The sequence below is a fragment of the Octodon degus genome, unplaced genomic scaffold, assembly GCF_000260255.1.
Source record: "Octodon degus isolate 3935 unplaced genomic scaffold, OctDeg1.0 scaffold00031, whole genome shotgun sequence".
Classification (NCBI taxonomy): Eukaryota; Metazoa; Chordata; class Mammalia; order Rodentia; family Octodontidae; genus Octodon; species Octodon degus.
Window position 1 is genome coordinate 12,290,746 of NW_004524607.1, and position 18,313 is coordinate 12,309,058.

Below are 18,313 nucleotides of genomic sequence, written 5' to 3' on the forward strand. Positions count from 1 at the left end.
CTTCTTGCACAGGTGGAGCTAGTGACTGCCTGTGCTTTTCTGTGTGCTTAGTTTTGTACACACTTGTCACTAACTCAGGCACCATCTTATCTTATACTGTCTACACTGGCACTTTGTGACATTTTCTGTGAGCATGAGGGAGGTGACCACGTGCCACAAGAGGCAGCAGCTTAGAGAACAGAGGACCTATACCCATGGCAATGCATATCAGCATGTGGCTTGGAAGGCTCTGACCACATCTCCTTTCTTTGAGGACATCTTAGAACACTGATAGGTTCCATCGGTGCCAACTGCTTTCAAAGCTCATAGTCTGTGCTTTCCCTATCTCCTGGGCTCTGTATCTTTCGTTTACACCCTCATTCTATTGGAACACATCTTCGACTAGCTTCCTGAGAAAGGATATATGGGAGGCAAATATTTAAGATCTTGCTCATCTAGAAATGCATGTGATCCCTCCTTTGGATTTGCCTGGGTGGGTAGCTGGGGTGCACAGCCTGCTGAGCTGCAGGTCACTTTCCATCCTGCCTGTGCACTGTGGGGAAGCATTACATAGATCTGATCCCCTACCTTTTGGCAGGGATGTCTTGTTTTCCTCTCCAGAAGTTTAAAAGGTCTTTTCTCTGTTCTCTATGCCCTGGAGGGTGGTGATAATGTGTTTGGGAGGGTCTTCTGCTTCTGTGCTAAGGACCTTTTGAACATCTTCTGCAGTATGGTGCCAGCTCCCCTGCTCTGGGGAACATTTCTGAAGGCTCTGTGTACTCTGTCCTGCTTCCCCTGCCTCTGCTCTGGACCTCCGGGACCAGTCCTCTCATGTTTCTTACCTTTTTACCCTTTTTCTACACCTATCTATTCCTTTTTTTTTTTTTTTTTTTTTTTTCTGGCAGAACCAGGGATTGAACTCAATTCCTTCTACTTTCAGATAAACTCTTTAAACTTTATCTCATAAATCTACAAAAATTCTCATTTAATTCTAAGTGTTTTTAGCTCCCCAAAGTCCACTTTCTTCTCTTTCAATTTCCTTTGGGTACCATGCTCTGTAGAACTACTGAAAGCCTGTTCTTACCCCTCTCAGCATAAGCAGGACAGTTTTCCTCTGCTCTGGTCCTCTGTTCCCTATGGACTGATTTTCTTCTTTATTCTGCTATTTTTCACCTTGGGGTATTTCCTCTGTTAGATGCTGGGAATCCCTGACTATTTGCATCATCATTATTAGGCAAACCCTGAGCAGGCAGCAAGGCCTGCCATTGTTGGCTATACCACGTTTCTACTGAGTTGGCCACAGTCCTAGGTCTGTAGGTTCTCTGGGTAAGTTGCCTGTAACCTTGGGATTGTCTCAGCACCTGCAAAGCACTCTCTCCTTGACTAGACCTATTCAGAGCTGTGGTGAAGATGAGTCCTTTGGGCTCACAAACAGATTGTGGCGCCCATCCAGGGCTTCTGACTCTAGGGGTCAGAGCTGGTACCCGAGAATCTGCACCTAAGAATTTATTTTTATTGTACATCGTTGTTACAATACATGATGATTACATTCACAATAAGAACTGGCATATTTACATAATACATCTTAATTCACTTTTTATCCCCTTTCTCTCTGTCTCCTTTTTTTCACCTCTTGGTCCCCTTTCCATCTGCAAGATATCTAGCTCCCTGTTTCCTACCATCTACCCTCTGTTCACGCCTCCACTATGCTGCCTCCAGCCTCTTCAGCTTAGCGAGCCACCCCCTCCCAGTATCCCTGGCTACTATCCTGTGCCCCTTCAGAATTCTGTGGCCTGATCATCCTGGATCCTGTCCTATGCACTAGCTTAGAAGCAGCTTTTCCTCAATCTGCCTGGTTACCAACCCTTCAGCCACCCATTTTTCCAACGTGAATGTTGTGGCCACATTTTTTCTCTTTCTGTGGGTATAAGCTTAAGGAAAATGAAATAAAAGCCAACCCAGGGACCTGGGATTAGGAGGTACAGTTGGCCACCTGAGCAGAAATGCCTACACTGCCTCTGGGTCTTCTCCCCATCCTGTAGCTGCCCACATCTGGCTGAACCTCTGCTTGCCTTCATCTTCTAAATTCCAGGCAATCTTGCAACTGACTTGTTCCCTAAGTGAAGCTTGGGGGTTTCCTCAGTATCCCCCAAGTGAGAGGTGGAGACCCATCTTCTGAGCTTATCTGCTGCAGCCTTGAACATGTGCCATGGCATGCCTCCTAGGACAGGCACCCAAGGCCAACATGGGACTGGATGACAGGAGCAGCACAGCAGGTTTTACTAGAGAAGTGAACAACGCAGTCCCTGGGCTGAGGCTCAAACCAATCTGTGACATCCATAATGGTGAGTGTGTCTCCCAAGAGCCTTTTACAAAGACCTGACAAAAACATTCCAGTGACACACAGAGAGCAGAAGCTCAGAGAAATCATCCTGCAGGGATACGCAGGCTGGCATTTGTGGTCAGGCAGCCCAGACCACAAAGTACTTGTGTGGTGGGAGCCAGAAAGACACCTAGACCTGCCACCCTCTGCTGGGCAATCTCAAGGGAGGGCCTTCTTTTGCTGTTGGCTTCTGCTTCCCAGCTGGGCTGCATAGAAGTGGAACACATGGCAAAGGCCACCAAATCTATCAGGCAGCAGGGGACCTTTATCACAGCCTGCTGTTATCAAGCCTGGGCCAGGCTAGGGCTCTGTGTGCTACTGGGGGCACATGACCAGGCAGGTGTGTCAGTTCTAGCAGTCCCCTTCTGCCTGGCTGCTGTCAAGCAGAGGGTGCCAGTAAGAAATCAAAGTCTGGAGTGGAAGGGGAAAGAAGCATAAAGACCTCAAATAGTGAGGTGCTCAGAGCAGTAGCTGCAGAACCAGCCCCATGCCCAGGTGGTCCTCATACCATGGCACTTATTTCATTTGCTGCACAAGGGAAGAGAGTAGGGTCTCTGCTCCAGGTCCGGCTCTGGAAAATTTCTGGGCACTAGAGAATGGGATATGTGGTGGATTAACTAATGGGCAACTTGTAACACCCAGCTGAACTGAATTAACATGGTTCTGGGTGTAGAAGGCCCACCTGAGGATTGCTGCCAACAGTATAAAAAGAGAACTGGAGGAGAAGAGGGTGCTGTTGCTTCTCCCGGAGAATCTTGTCATGCTGTTTTTCCTGATATGAACTCAGTTGTTTTTATCACTGAAAGAGGCCAGGAACTTGCTGACACTGAGGACAATTGCAGTCCTCCTCCTCAAGAGCTCTGGTCCTTACCTTGAGTGGCACTTTCCAGCTGCAAATCACTAATGCAGACCTTTCAGCTTCCAACACTGACCTTTGGGCCTTCTTCCCAGGACAGATTCTTGGCATAGACTTGCATGAGACATTGTTGTGGCTCTAGGCCTCCAGCTGGATTCATGAAGGACAGTGCCATGAGATCCAGGGCCTCAGCTGGATTCTTTGGGTCTCTAGCACGTGGACAGACCTCTCACACTCTTCTGCATTTGACTTCTTTGGAGGAATATTATAAATAATTGTATAAATTATGTGTCCTATATCAAATCTATTCCCTTGCAAACTAACTACAACAAGATGGGATGTGATAAGGCCAATGTAAGTGCCTATGTGAAAACCTGAGCTGCGGAGGCAGGGCCACGCACACCCAGGCGGTGCTGCCGTAACCCTGCGAGCAGGAAGTGTGACAGTGAACAAGCGTGTAGGCAGATTCAGTCCCCTCAGATGTTACAGGCACAGATTTCTGCTTGCTGGCAGCTGGGCCTCACGGCAGTGCAGAAGCCCCAGCCTCGGGGAGGACACTGGCTAACTGGGTACAGTGGTTGGTGGGGTCCTGGAGACATCACATGCTGAGGATAGCCATGGGGTCCCAGGAACAAGACCAAAGACAATGAAAATACAGATGACATGCAGTTACTGAGCATCTGCTATGTTCCAGGCTCTCTGTAAGGACTTCTAGGCTTCCCTGCCAGCAGGGCTATGACTGCATAAGTGACAGCTGACGCAAGGGAGAATAGATGGCTACTCCAACCCTGGCCTGGCTTCTTTCAGGTCTCGCAACTCAGTATCTGCACACTAGCCCTGTGACAGTCCTGGGTCACCATCTCAGCACTCAATACAAGGTGGGAGCAAACAGGAAGGGACGACAAAGGGCTAATTTGGAGAATGAAAGCCATCCGTCTCTCAACATGCTGTGTTTTAGGAAGGACCCAAATGACAGCTAAGCTACACTTTTCCAGTTTGAGGAAGCTCTCAGGACTGAACAGAATGAGCTGACATATACAGAAGAAGCAAATAGCAAAGGGCTTCACAGAATGAAAGGCAATGCAGAAAAAAACCCACGAAATGCATAGCAAGAAAACAGCAGCCAGCTAGGCACTGTAGTGGCACACATCTATAACCCTAACACTCTGGAAGGCTGAGGCAGGAGGACTGCAAGTTCTAACCTAGCCAAGGCAACTTAGTGCCTTACTGAGCGTTTATCTCAAAATTAAAAAAAAAAAAAAAGGTTTGACAAGGACTGAGGGTATGTGTATAGCTCAATGTAAGGGCCCTGGGTTCAATTCCCAGGACTGCCAAAACAAAATGAAACGGATGCCCCTCTAAACATCCCCCAGGGCACAGTGACAAGGTGAGTCACCAACATCAGAGCTGCTGTCGCCAGGCCACCATGAGACCTAGTGTGGTGAACAGCCAGGCACTCCAACATCACTGAGCCCAGGCTGCAGGGCAGACACACTGAGGCAAGGCACCGTGTAAACAGACTCCACATAGATTCCACCTGTCGCTTTGCTGCATCAGAGGTGACAAGAACAGATCCCAAGGCTGGAACCCTGATTTATAGACTGAAGCCAGCGGTGCAGGCAATGACTTGGTGGCCGGCCTCAAAGGCCTTTGTGGCAGGGCCCCAGGCTGTGAAGGGTACTTAGTGCAGTGAAAGATGGCCCTGATTCCATGGAGGACTGGATTTGCTCATGATTAATGGGGCACACAGCAACTGATAAATGGTATTAATTTGTTTGAGGGATCTGAGAAGATCGTGGTTGCATGCTTCTCCGCAGCTGCCTGAGCTATTTCCTGCTGCCCACAGACATGGATGACTAACCCTGTTTGCACAGCCCCTGGGGACACAGAGCAGCTGTGTGGAACATGGGGCTGGTGTGCCCTGTTCAGCCATCCATGTGGACCTGCTGCTCTGGCATGACAGGTACCTGTGGGACCCATTTGTGGGAAGAAGGCCAGACAAGGGGCCTACCTGCCACCTCTTTGGACGAGGCCAGGCCTGTGGTGGCCTCCAGGTCGGTGGGCACTGGACCTCCTCTCTCCATGGCATGTACAAGCCCCCGCAGCCGCTCGCACTCCTCCTGCAGCCGGTCCCGCTCCTCGCGTAGGCGCTGCTTGGCCAGGCTGGTGGGGTTGAGGGTCATGTGCAGCACTTTGGTTTTGCTCTGGTCATAGTCACCCTGTGGGACCAAGCACAGCACAGGGTCATCTTGAGGGACTTTTGTGGGTGCCAGTGAGTCACATAGCTGGCAGAGACTCGGTGGTCCCTTCACCTGTGTAGGTGCTGCTCACCCACTGCTCAATATGGAGCGAGGCTGCTTCCAACCGACCTTGAAGAGTCACTGAGCTGTGGGAAGATAGCAGGTGCCACAGACTCCTTGGGACCTCACAACCCTCAGTACACAGGAAGCCCCTGCCTTGGTGTCCTGGGGACTGAACCCAGGACTTTCATACTGAGCTGCATCCCAAACCACTTTGTAAGACAGGCTCTTCCTTAGCTGCTGAGGTGCCCACATCAAGCTCAAACCTGAGATCCTCCTGCCTCAGTCTCTCAAAGTGTAGGTGTTATAGGTATGCACCACTGGATTCAGATTTAAATATCAGGTTTATTTATGTTGTCTTTTTAGATAAGGTTTTGCTATGCCTGACCTTGAAGTCACAGTAATCCTCCTGCCTCAGCATCCTGAATGCTGGGATTACAGTCATGTGCCACCATGCCCAGCTTAAATAATAATTTTAAGAACGCATCATGATGTAAATATTCAAATGACTGAGCTCTTACTAATTCACAGTGAAGACCTGCCTGGGAGGTAATACATTTATCTTCTCTCACACTTACATAGGTGTGTAAGTGGATGGTCCTTAATTCACAAGCAAACAGCTGCTGGGGATACAGCTCAATGGCACAAGTGCCTGCCTGGCAAACACAAAGTCCTGAGTTTGAGTCCCAGTACCAAAAAAATTGCCTAATTAACAAGCAAACAAGACATTGTTTTTTAGAGTGCTTTTAGACTGTGGAGAAATTGGGAAGGCAGTGAAGACAGTCCCCATAGACCCCGTATCATTTTCCATCACTACATCTCGCAGGGGCAGTGTGGCCTACCTGTCATATTCCAGGCCCACTCAGGGACCTCAAAGGAGAGGAACCACGACAGATCCCCCAAACATCACATCCCATTAGAGTCTATAGTCAAGGAAATGGGCACTCCTAGAGCAAGGGACAGCTAGATACCCTTGTGCCCTCAAGCTCAAGCCACACCCAAATGCTAATTCTAGAAGGATCACAAAGGTAACATCTTCTTGACCATGGAGTATATACTTAAAGAACATTAAGTGCTATCATCCAGGAAAGGAGGAAGGACCCCAGACTCATGATCAGCCAGTGTTGCTCTCCCACTGGAGCACAGGGCCCTGGCAGTGTGGGGAGAGGCCTGACCCATCCATGGCAGAGGACTCGAGAAACTTAAGCAAGAACATTTCAGAAAATTCCATTTGAAGATGGGCAAAAAACATGAACAGACATTTTACAGAAGAGACCCAAAGAGCTGGTGTGCACTTGGAAGGCGTCCATGCAACTGGGCTGAGCCAGTGGGTGCCCATGGCACTGGCATACAGGACAGGCTGATGGATGCCCAGTACGCAGCAGCACAAGCAAGCTCGCTGCAGGCAGCTTATGTACACTGTGCCCACCTTCCTGAGACTGGAGGCTGTCCAGCCCCTTCACTGACCCAAGATGGACTTCCCCGTGGGGTCTGAAAAGACTTACAAGGTCACAGAAAGGAGCTACGACTGCCTTGAGCCTCAGGATTCCTCCAGGAGGACAGGCCAATGCAGGGCCCCAGCGGTTTCACTAGGTTTTTGCAGAGTGGCCACTAAGGCTGAGGTAGGCCTGGATCCCACTCCTAGGAGGCCCTGGCTGGGGACAGCACTGGCAGTGCATGTGTGACTCAGGGATGTGGTGCCCCAGGGTGGATGGGCCAGTATGATATTGGGCCTGGAGCTAAACCCTCAGGTTGCAGAAGCCATAGTATCTGTCAGGGACAGACACTGAGCCACAAAGCACGCATTCTCACAGGTAGGAACTCCCCTGTGCCCACCACTGAGGAAATAGTATCCATTACCCAGACCACCAGGTGGTCCTGGGAGAGGCTGGGTGGAGACAGTTGGCTAAGCACAGGAGCCTCCAGCCTCCAGCCTCACAGTAGTTCAAGCTGCTGGGGACTACTGTTCCTCCACCAAAGGACAGGATGGCCTAGAACATAATGTGCCCACCTCATGTCCCTCACTGGGGCCAGAGCCTGCTGGCCCCTGACCAGCCACCCAGACTCGCCAGGACATGCCTCCAAAGAAAAGTGGGGCCTGGGGGAGACAAAGTAAGATTTTGCCCCAGTGTGCCTCTCTGGAATAAAAACATGCTAACTTCTGGTCCTGAAGTCCCCTCACCTAAGAGGTCAAGGGGGACAGGATACTGGCATGGGCCAAAGACCCAGGGATAACAAAGTGATGGCAAGGGATACTGCTGGGAGCAGCTGGATTTGCACACACAGTGCCTGGGTGCTATCCTCTGTGCTGTCCCTCCAGCTGGCAAGGGTGAGGCCAGGGGGGAGGGGAGGGGAGGGCCACAGCAGCTGCATGAGACAGGATTCCCAGGCTCCTCACAGGCTTTATGAGAACCTTGTAAAACCTGCAAAGGATGAAGGCACACCTGGAACTCAGCTGAATCACTGTCAGAGCTGCAAGGGACTGTTATTCCACTCAATTTTAACAGTCTAGGGAATACAACCAAGTGTGAAAAATCCAACTGCTCATGCAGCCCTGGCAGAGCCCCATCTCTGGGACCTTGCAGGTGGACATATGCCAGCCTCCTTCCCCTCACAGAGCTAGAGAAGCCAGTTAGGGAACTGGAGAGCTGGTCCAGCACTCCTGTGGAGTCAGCTGGTTGGTCTGGGTTTTCCATGGTGCTCTGTCCAAGTACCCAGCTCTGTGGCCAAGAAAGCAGCCACGACAGACAGGACAGCAACCATGTGCCAGTGAAGCCACATTCAAGGGTACAAATCAATTTTTTTTGGGGGGGGGAACCAGGGATTGAACTCAGACCCTTGCGCTTGCCAGGGAAGCACTTATTCTACTGAGCCATCTCCCCAGCCCCAAAAGCACAAATCATATTTTCCCATAATTTTCAAGTGTGCACAATATTTTCTCCTTTTGCTCCCTGCATGCTTAACTGCTTCTATACATTAAATGGACTTTATCTGACACTCAGAGGTAGCAGAGCCTTCTAGAGATAACTCAGGGAGGGGAGCAAGGAGGGGAGCTGGACAATGACAGGTAGGACACAAGCTCTGTCCAGGATATCCAAAAAGTGGCTAGGGACCTGGCAATGCAGGTAAGAGCAGGTGAAACAGTGGGGAGCCACAAGCACAGGGCCTGGTGGTCTCCAGACATACCTGCTACCTGGAACCTTCTGCACTGTCCTCAAAAAGTCAGGAGTGAAACTCCTGGTCCATGCAGACAGGAGCACAAGACTAGGGGGAAGTGTAAGGCTGTGGAGGTCAGTGGAGGTTTTAGGTCTGGTGCATCTTGGAGGTGAGGAGTGAACAGGCAATCACGGGAGAGATGGTGTCTACCTGGTGCTGAGTGTGGACAGGCACCCTAGTGGAGACTCAGTAAGACTATTGCTCCACTTCACACACAGGGAGTCAGCAGTTGGGTACGGAGGTCAGATGTGATGGCCAGTCAGGACAAAGCCTGATGGTGGGGCTGCATGCACTGTCCATGTCCTTCCATCTGCTTCCTGGGACACTGCACATACTGTAGCAGACAGGCACCCACTTCTGTGTCAGAGAACAGTGGGGCAGCCACCATGGGAGTGTGGGGAAGGAAGGGACTTCTGGCTGAAGACCCTTCTGCATCTGGAAGCTCTAAGGGGAGAGGCTCACTGTCATGAAATGATAGGCTGTTTTCATGCCCACTGGGAGCCAGTGCCTGACACATGTCTACTGTGTCTACAGGAAGGCACTTATGCCACTGAGCTATCTTCCAGGTCTCTACTGTGTCTACAGAGAACAATGGTGACAGCACATCACTTCCTACTGCCCTCATCCTGTACCTTTCTGCACTTCAGCATGAACATTTTATCAGCTGTTACCTGAGGAAGTCAGCTCTGCAGGGATCGGGGCTGTGTTGTGTCCACTGCAGTGGTGTCAGGGCTGAGAACAGTGCCTGGTATGGTGCTAAATATACGCTTGTTCAATGAGTGGGTGATAATTACATTTCCTGAGCCAAGATGTGTCCCTGCAGACTTACAAGTACCATCACTCACCAGGCACAACAACATGTGAGGTGAAAGCCAGCAGGTCCCAGAAAGGACCTGGTCTCCCTCCTTTGATGGCCCCCATGGACCCTCAGCAGCCACCCCTGCACACCTGCCTGGGTCCTGTTTTGTTCAAGCATGGTGGTGCTCACAGGAGCAGGGTGCTGCATAGCTGCTTTGCTAGCATCTGGTATAGGTAGGGTTGGTGGCCCCACTCCAGAGCCCAGTCCCAAGTAGTCACCTGGAGATAAAATCTCCCAAGGAGTTGCAGCAGGCCTGGTGCTTCCTGCCCAGCACTGAGTAGGCACCCATAGGACATAGGGCTTGGGATCCAGACAAAAGATTTTAAAGCTTAGAATGGGAGGCACAGCCAAGCAGCAGAGATAAGGGCCCATGAGGGCATGAGGCAAAAGTAAGAACGGCACCAATGTTCAAGGCCAGTCCAGCTTCAAGGTTTTCCCACAGAGGGATCCAAGTGCTACTTCTACTGGATATACTGTGGCTCCTGTTCCAAGGAAGGCCGGAGATACATCAGGTGCACATGGGTGGCCTCTAAGGACCAGAGTACTAGGTCACTGTCTGTCTAAACATGTCTGTCCATCTATCCAACCAGTATGTATTGTCCAGGACTGCCCCTCCCCTTATAAAGTCCCAAGTGGGGCTCCAGTCAACTAGTGGCTGGGCACAGGGGAGGGAAGATCCCAGTATGCAAGTAGTGCCACCCCCTGGAATTTACCCACCCTCCATGGGTAGAGTGTCATGCCAGTGAGAAAGTATGCCATCCAGGGGCTGGCGCTGCATGGGACGAGCAGATGGGGAGAATGAACAACTTTGCTGAAATCTGCTGCTAGATGACAGCTTTGAGGAAGAAAGGGGAAAAATGGCTGTAATCTTCTGCTAAAATTTGTCGCCTTGTTTGATTCACAGCTGAGAAAACTGTTGAGACGCTGACAAGCATCTCAAAAGGAAAAGTTGGGGACCTTCCTTTGACGTGATGGTGCAATTATTGACTAAACAAAAACATTTTACTTGCCCAGCAAGGGGATGACATTCTCTGTTAACGACAGCAGCAAAGCAGGGACCAAAGGGCTGGGCGTGGGGCATATGCCAGCCATGGGCAAGTCCACCTTCCATCCAGCTGCCTCAGCTCTTGCTGAGGAGTCTTCACCAGGCTGCAGGGTAGACTTGAGGGCTGGGAGCCTGAGGCTCCCATGCCGCCCATCTGTTGTGTGTGAACTCAGGCCAGGCACTGCCCTCTGCATTCCAGGTTCTGCAGGGTAGGGCTTGTTCGAGCCTGTGCTAGCTTTATTTCTCCCTGTAAAGTAAGTTCTGTCCTAACTTGCCACTGGCCTTAGGCTGGCCTCTGCCCCTCTGTGTCTCAGTTTCCCATGTGAACCATGAGAGGCATGAACTTGACTTTCCCCCACTCTTTTGGATGAGCTGACAGCCCATAGGCGTTGCCTGAAGTGGGTGAGGCAGTGCTGCAGTTGGGATCCTCCACCCTCAAGTGCCTCACAGAGAAGCCAGTTCTGGGGAATCACATCCACGCTTGTAGCCTGCTGCCCCAAAAGGGTCCCAGCCATCAAGCAGAGAGGGAGGGCCGCCTGCCACCCCAAGTCTGACTCGAATACTAAGAGACCCTGCTGGGAAGAAGCAGCAACGCGAGGAGAATTAGAAAGCACAGTTAAATAACCGCCAATCCTCATGCATATTTATAAATCACCCAGCCTCAAAACTAAATCAATACCTCTCCTTGCTGAGAGACTCAGCTCAGCAACAAGAGCAAGGCCACTTTAGTGGTTCGCTGGGTCTGAGGGCAAAAGCCCAGCAATGCCAGGTCCTTGGATGGCCACACCACTGACTATGACCTGTGCAGCCCATGGAAGGGGTGTGCGTTCATGAATGCAGCAGAGTACCCTGACTCTGCACCTTTAACAACAGCTAACCGACTCCTAGTGAACAAGTACATCAGAACACAGGGAAGAGTGTACCTGCTCAGCACTGAGCCTATGGCAAAGCCCAGGAGACAGAGATGACCAGTCAGGCAGGAGAAACATGAGGCAGGGGCTCCCTTGCTCACCTAGAAAAAGGCCGAATGCTGGGCCTCCCATGGGCCTGGCCTCCTTGATGTAGAATCTCACCTCTATCACCTTCTGACCCTGGGCCATGAGCTGTCAGCAAAGTTCCCAAAGAGCAAGAAGAGGGACTGACAACTGGCCTTGGACAGCAGACTTGGACACCTGTGGTACGGCAGGTGGGAAGCATATGCCCAGCTACCTGTTTGGCATGTCAAAATCTCAAGATGTACATGGTGCCCTGCAAGGGGAGGGGCAGTCAACATTGTGTTGCTCTGGGAGACCAAACATGCTTCCTTTCTCCTGCCCCACACAGCACGGTGACCTGAGGAAGGACAGACAGCTGCCACCTCAGAGCACCTGTCAACCCCACAGTATGGCTGTACTAGGCATGCTGTGTGAGCCTCTTGAGGTGTGGGACCAGGGTGCAGCCCAAGGAACTGGTGTCCCACTGTCCAGGGCATGGACATCCTGAGCTGGAGGTGACCCTGGAGCAGGTCACATGCTCTTTGGGCATCATTGGCTTACCTGTGTCGTGGGAGAGCACTGCTGCACAGCTTGCAGAGCCCTTGGGAAAATAAACAAGTCAAAGAGACGTGAGAATGGTCTATGCAAAAAGGTATAGCCCACGGGCTCATGGTGGCTTTGCAGGGTACACACATGTGCAGTTATAGCCACAGGATTATGGGAGCAAAGGCCAAAGTGCAATTACCCATGAAGCCTGTCCCCTTTCTCTGCAGGACATGCTCAGGCAGCTGTCAACTGTAAGTCCTTGGTTCACTTTAACTCCACCTTCATCTGAGGACCCATGCCTTGCCAGAGAATCTCTGAGAACCAAGAGGTGTCAAGAAAACTGGACAACAGAGAAAATACCAGGTGTAAACCCAATTGCTACAGAGGAAAGAGACAGAGAAAGACAGATGGTGCAAACTTCCCCTGCTGGCCTGAGTGGGAGGCAATGGAAGGTGTTGGGCTGAGGAGAGCCTGCCCTGCCCAACACCCTGTGTTCCAGGGTCCCTCTCTCCTTTAGGGTTTTTTTTCCCTCATTAAGCCCTGTGCACTGGCAGGTCATCTCTGCTTCCCTTTTTGTTCTTACTCTGCAGAAATCTGGGCCTGATCCACTTTCCCTCTGGTCTGGGACACCGAATAGTCATAGAGGTAGCAAAGCCAAAGCAAGGCCTAGACTGCCTTACCAGCCAAAGCAGTGTGGCTTGTGACACTGATCATGTCAAATATGGGGCTAAAAGCTGTACTAGACAGTCACCAGGGTACCCACAGGCAAAGACAGCACTGTCCTCCTCAGGGGAGGGGTCTTCAGAGGCTGCAACAGAACCAGAGGGGATATTATGAGTGGTCTTTGCAGTTCATCCCCCAGCCCATTCTTCTTTCTAGGGTTATCACCTAAAAGGGAATGTGGAGCACAACTTCCTGCCCCAGTGCATTTCTTCAGTGGAGGGAGGGTCATGTGTTCAGCAGATGGTCCTGTGTATGCTTCTACTTTGAGAGACAGCATAGACAGTGGGTGCTTCTGAGAGACATGACAAATTCTTCTCTGGGCACACATGTAGGGTCCAGAAGAGCCCAAGTTAGGGACCAGCACCACCAACTATAGGCTGTATGGCTCTAGATCAGTCCTTGGGATCTTACCCTGGGTGTCATGATGCCCAGAGATAGCAGTTGTCCCTGTCCTCAAGCCAATGAGGAGGGTACTGTCACACATGTGGAGGAAAGGGCAGGCCAGCACTAAGTGAGTACAAGTCCCTGCCACTGGGCATCTGGTGTCTACCACTCTGTGTGTATCCCATGCCAGCCAGGAACCTGCATATCCTCCTCAGCCTTCCCTGACCCTGGCTCTGTTTAGATGACAAGTATGTTAGCATGGCCAATTCCATGATGCTGTGACTGTGTGCAGGTTTCCTGACGTCAGAAGGATATCTGCTGCTGCAGCTGATTTGGTAACAATTTACAGGGAAGTGAGAAACAGAAGTCTACTTGCTTGGAAAGGCTAAATGCAGTCACCCAGGCTCTACTACCCAAGATTCCTCAGAGCCCCTAGCAATGGCTCTCACTGCCTTCCAGACCCGGAACCCATACTATCTATGTGCTGGCTCCTGGGCTGCAGGTAGGCCCTGCATGTGGGACACTCTGATGGGGCCTCGGCAGACTCCACATGGAGGCAGTGAGTGGTCAGGATTCCTGGACCACTGTGACAGGTTCTGGCTCACTATCCCACTTTGTTGGTTCAACTCCAGGTGCATCAACACTGCCTCAACTACTTGGGCTCTCTGAAAGCCGCTCTCCATTTGCCCAGTCAGTGCCCTGCATATACTAGAGGCAATGAATCTGAAGGGGGAGTGTGTGTGTGCGTGCATGTGTGTGTGTGCACATGTCCGTGCGTGTGTGGTCCTTGAGTTGTAGCCCCCTGTAATTTGCTGGGTGAGTGGCTGGCAGGCCAGCAGATGCTTAGGAAATAAGGCAGCCTCTGGTCTCCTGAGCTCCCTATCCAAACAAGCAAATGGTCACAGCCTAGCCAGCCAGCCCAGTTCTTACAAGAGCTGGCAAGAGGCCTTAGGGTTCAGGCCAGCTGTTGCAGGGTCAGTGATGGCCAAGCAGTATACAGAAAGGATGGCCTTGAGCAGTAGCCCAATGCCTTGCTATCGACATGCAAAGTCCTCCCTCCACCAAGTCCCTTCCCAGAAGGCCTGGATTGTTCTAGGATTATTTCTGAAGCCCATAAAAGAAGACTGCTGTTCTTCAAACTGGTAAAATTTGCATTATATGAAACTTCCCATCATAACCATGTCTAAGCGCACAGCTCAGGCATTAAGCACATTCACACGGCTGTGGAACTATTACCACCACTCACCTCCAGAACTCTCACCTTCCTAGCCTGAAGCTGTCCCCCCTGAACCCTGACTCCTGTCCCTTCCCCAGCCCTGGCTTCCACTGTCCTGCTCTCTGTCCCTAGGATCTGACTCCTCAGGACCTCCTAGGAATAGAATCAAACAGTATCAATCCTTTGATGATCAGTTTGTTTTCCTTGGCAGCGCAGTGTCAGATGTTCCTTCCTTCCTTGGTAAGGCAGGGTAACATCCTGTGGCCTGGATGGACATTTCATGTACACATCTGTCTGCTGAAGATCCTCGGCTGCTCCCATCTGGCTGGTGGTAAGCATGGTGAGCAAGTTCATCACAATCTTTGCTTCCCATCTCTCAGGTGCGTTCCTAGGAGTGGACCTGGTTGGTCACACTGTTGAACAAAGCTGGTTTTGTTTTATTCTTATGTTGCTGGGGATGGAACCCAGAGTCATACACAAGCTAGACAACCTCTCTACTAATGAGCTGCCCTCCAAAGTTGAGTTTTAAAATCAATGCAGTCCCCAAGGAGGGTGCATGAAACCCAAGACATTTCTCTTAGAATTTACTGCTTCACCTTTAACAGGGAAGTTTGCTCTGTCTCTGCCAATCCCAAATTCTCTGGCTGTGGCAATTCATTCCCTTCATCAGGGCCAACCCTGAGGACAGCACAGTGAGGGGGACTGGAAAAACAAGCCTGCCAGTGAGGTGCGGCCCTAAGAACCCTCATCATCCCTGCAGGTCTGTTTCTGATGTGAACAGCCCCATGGATACTGCTCCCCATACCCTTCCAGGTCCCCTTGTCCTCAGAGGTCACTCAGAGACAGAGTGCTGCTTTCCCTTCTTGGTGGAGGACAGGGCCCATCACACCCTGGCTCTCAACTGACACAGAATCTGCAGTAGGAAGTTCAACTCAAAGATGACAATCATGGGATGATATCATGCCTAATGTCTAGGTTCCAAAAGTGCTGAAAAAATTCCTAACTTATCCTAATGTAAAGCTTGTGCAAGGATCAGGAGAGGAAAGAAAGATGCTGCAGCATCTTAGTACAATACCACCAAGGCTAAGGACCAAGATGGCCTCAGTGACAGCATGTACCCCAGGCCAGTGGGGAGTGGTTGGGGTCATTGATCACACTGTTCCCAGTCCACATGCTTTCTGGTCCTGTGGGGAGCAGATGGAGAAGCAGGCATGAACAGGTCTCCTGAGGGCTCCAGGAGAGAGTCGCTATACTGGCACCCACGGGCACCTGGACTTTATCCGACAACCTCCAGTATGCTGACCAGCTTGTTTTTAAACCAGGGTCTAGGCCAGCAGCCAGGGCTCTCACACAGCTGAGGCCTGGTGGTCACAGGACTGTCAGCATGCTGGAGCATGCTTGGTGTCCCAGCAAGGTGAGGCCATCAGGTCCAAGGGCTTGAGCTTCCCAGAAGGCAACACCCCAGGAGGAGGGGTCTTAATATGCAGGGCGCGTCTTTCTCATAAAAAACCAAAAGAAATCAGTGCCTGTGGAAATGTCGCTGCACAAATGCACATCAGCCGGGTGCTTTTTTTAGCCTTGAGCGTTAATAAACATGAGCAGTCTGCACTCACCTCTGTAGATTGGGGCTTTTTTTTCTCCTTTCATATGCATCTTATTTTACATAAACACTCAGCAAGGCAGGCCTGAACAGCAAGGTGAGGAGAAACACCAAGTCTAGCTTTGCCCGAGGCCAGTCCTGGACCTGGTAGGCATGCTTGTCCTCACCCCAGATGTGGAGGTAAGCACAGAGCTAACAGAAAGGAACCCAGCATTCATGTGTAAACAGCACCTCTAGGAGACGGAACTGAAGGAAAGACCTGCTGCTGGTGAACAGACCTGGAGCTAAATTCACAAGAAACTTTCAAGAAAAAAATATATTTGGTCAGGTGTGGCACATGCCTATAATCCCAGCACTTGAGGAGGCTGAGGCAGGAAGATTGCAAGTTAAACCCAGGTTAGGCAATTTAGTGACTCAGACTTTATCTCAAAACAAAACAAAACAAACAAACAAAAAATAAAAAAAAAAAGAAAAAGAAAAAGAAAAACTGGGGATGTAACTCAGTGTAAAGGCCTGGGTTCAATCCACAATACAAACATGAAAGAACTTAATAGTTCTACAGGGATACAGACAGCAAACTGCCCAACAAGTGAAGAAACCAACCTTCTCATGAAGAAGAGCCTACATAGGGGAGATACTGAGCTCCAGAAGTCTGTTATTTCCCACAATACCGGTGAAGACTGGGAAGGTCAGGTGTGGCCCTTGCTCACTCTGATGTGCACACAGGCCTAGAGGTGGGGGAGTGGGCGGCCCATACAGAAGCCAACAGGTGATGTCTGGCCTAGCCTGGCAGACTGGGGAGGATGGGTGCTGTCCATGGCCGCACTGGGCAGCGTGAAGGAATATTGGCAGCTGGCACAAAGGTGCTGCTTTCCTCCCTGGAGCTCTGGCTACACCATGTGGGGCAGGATAGGGAGCAGCTCTGTAGTCCTCAGACATCCCAGCAGCCAGGAAAGAAGTTAAGGTCTGATTCAAGAGAACAGCCTAGAACACTTGTGCAGAAGACATGGTGAGGGCATGGCTTGGGCAGTGAGTGGACTGTGGCTGTTACCCACCTCCTTGTTGTGTGGTGAGCCACCAGTTTGTGACCTGAGCACAGCACACCCCTCACAGGGTCTTTGCCAGGCATTAGGCAGGGAACCCTGGTGCTCTTCTACCAGGCAGGCCCTGGAGCTCCTGAGCTAGACAGCCAACAGTCTTGGGACACCACACCTGGGTGGTGCCTATACTGTGACACTGGGAGAACAACTCAGAAGTGTGGAGGGTTGCTAAGAAGCCAGCCATCCTGGCCAGCAGCTGTGATCACCACAGAACCACAGCGGATGTGAGAGCTGCAGGCTCCTTGGTAGATGCAACACGAGGCTGTTCTGAAGTATGAGGTCACATGTGGTAGGTGAGTTGGGGGATGGCCCTGGGGTCCTGGGTGCTTTGTCCTGGAGTGGCAGGCAGGGCAGCAATTTGCTGTAAGCTAGGTAGCTTCATGGAAAGGGGAGCTGTTCAGGCCATGGCTGGGGCTGTTGGGAGCAGATAGTTGGGAGGCCAGAGCCTAACTGGAGTTTCTGAGGCACTGGTGAGGAACCTGCAACACGTACAGAAGCTGGGATGTCTCAGGCATGGGGTGCTTTCTGCTCACAGTACCTAGCAATTTTCAACCCACTATGTCCCAAAGAGACACACTTACTGTATTTAAATGTGTGCACGGGGCAGCTTGTCTGGTCCCTTTCCTGGGCAGCACTTTAGGAGGGGTGAGGCTGAAGGGACCCACAAGGGGCAGTCAGCTCAGAGGCCTGGCTCCAAAGGGCAGGGATTCCTGGGGTGGGGGTTGTTCTGCCCGACCACCCACCTGCCTGAATAAGCGCTGTGATTAGGCAGCCCTGCAGGATGGCGGGGGCACGGGCTTCAGGATCCCAGAGATGAATTCTGCTTAATTATGTTCACGCTGAAGTACTTAGAGAAAAGTATACAGATGTCTGCAATTTACTTTAAAATGCATCAAAAGAATAAAACGGACTGATGGCTGGCAGAGGGCCGGGGAAAGATGTCACACAGCAGCGAGTGACGTGCTTCCTGAGGACGTAGGTGGTATGAGCGGGCGTTCACTGTGACATTCCTGCCACTTCTGTGTGCTTGAAGGCACTTGTCAGAAGAAGCAAGAAATTCCAGCAGGACTAGGTTTAAATACTGACCACCCCTTTTACTGATGGTGACAATGGACCCCTTGCCATTACCAGG

General features: G+C 51.1%; 1 protein-coding gene across 6 annotated transcripts in view; it reads right to left on the reverse strand.

The window, feature by feature from the left end:
- Window positions 1-18,313, reverse strand: part of Mad1l1 (mitotic arrest deficient 1 like 1) — a 356,419-nt gene that overhangs the window by 77,422 nt on the left and 260,684 nt on the right. For all 6 annotated transcript variants that reach the window (XM_023713536.1, XM_023713538.1, XM_023713535.1 and 3 more), the window contains one exon: window positions 5,230-5,437. In XM_023713536.1, the coding sequence (XP_023569304.1) occupies window positions 5,230-5,437 (208 nt within the window). The remainder of the gene's footprint in view (window positions 1-5,229; window positions 5,438-18,313) is intronic.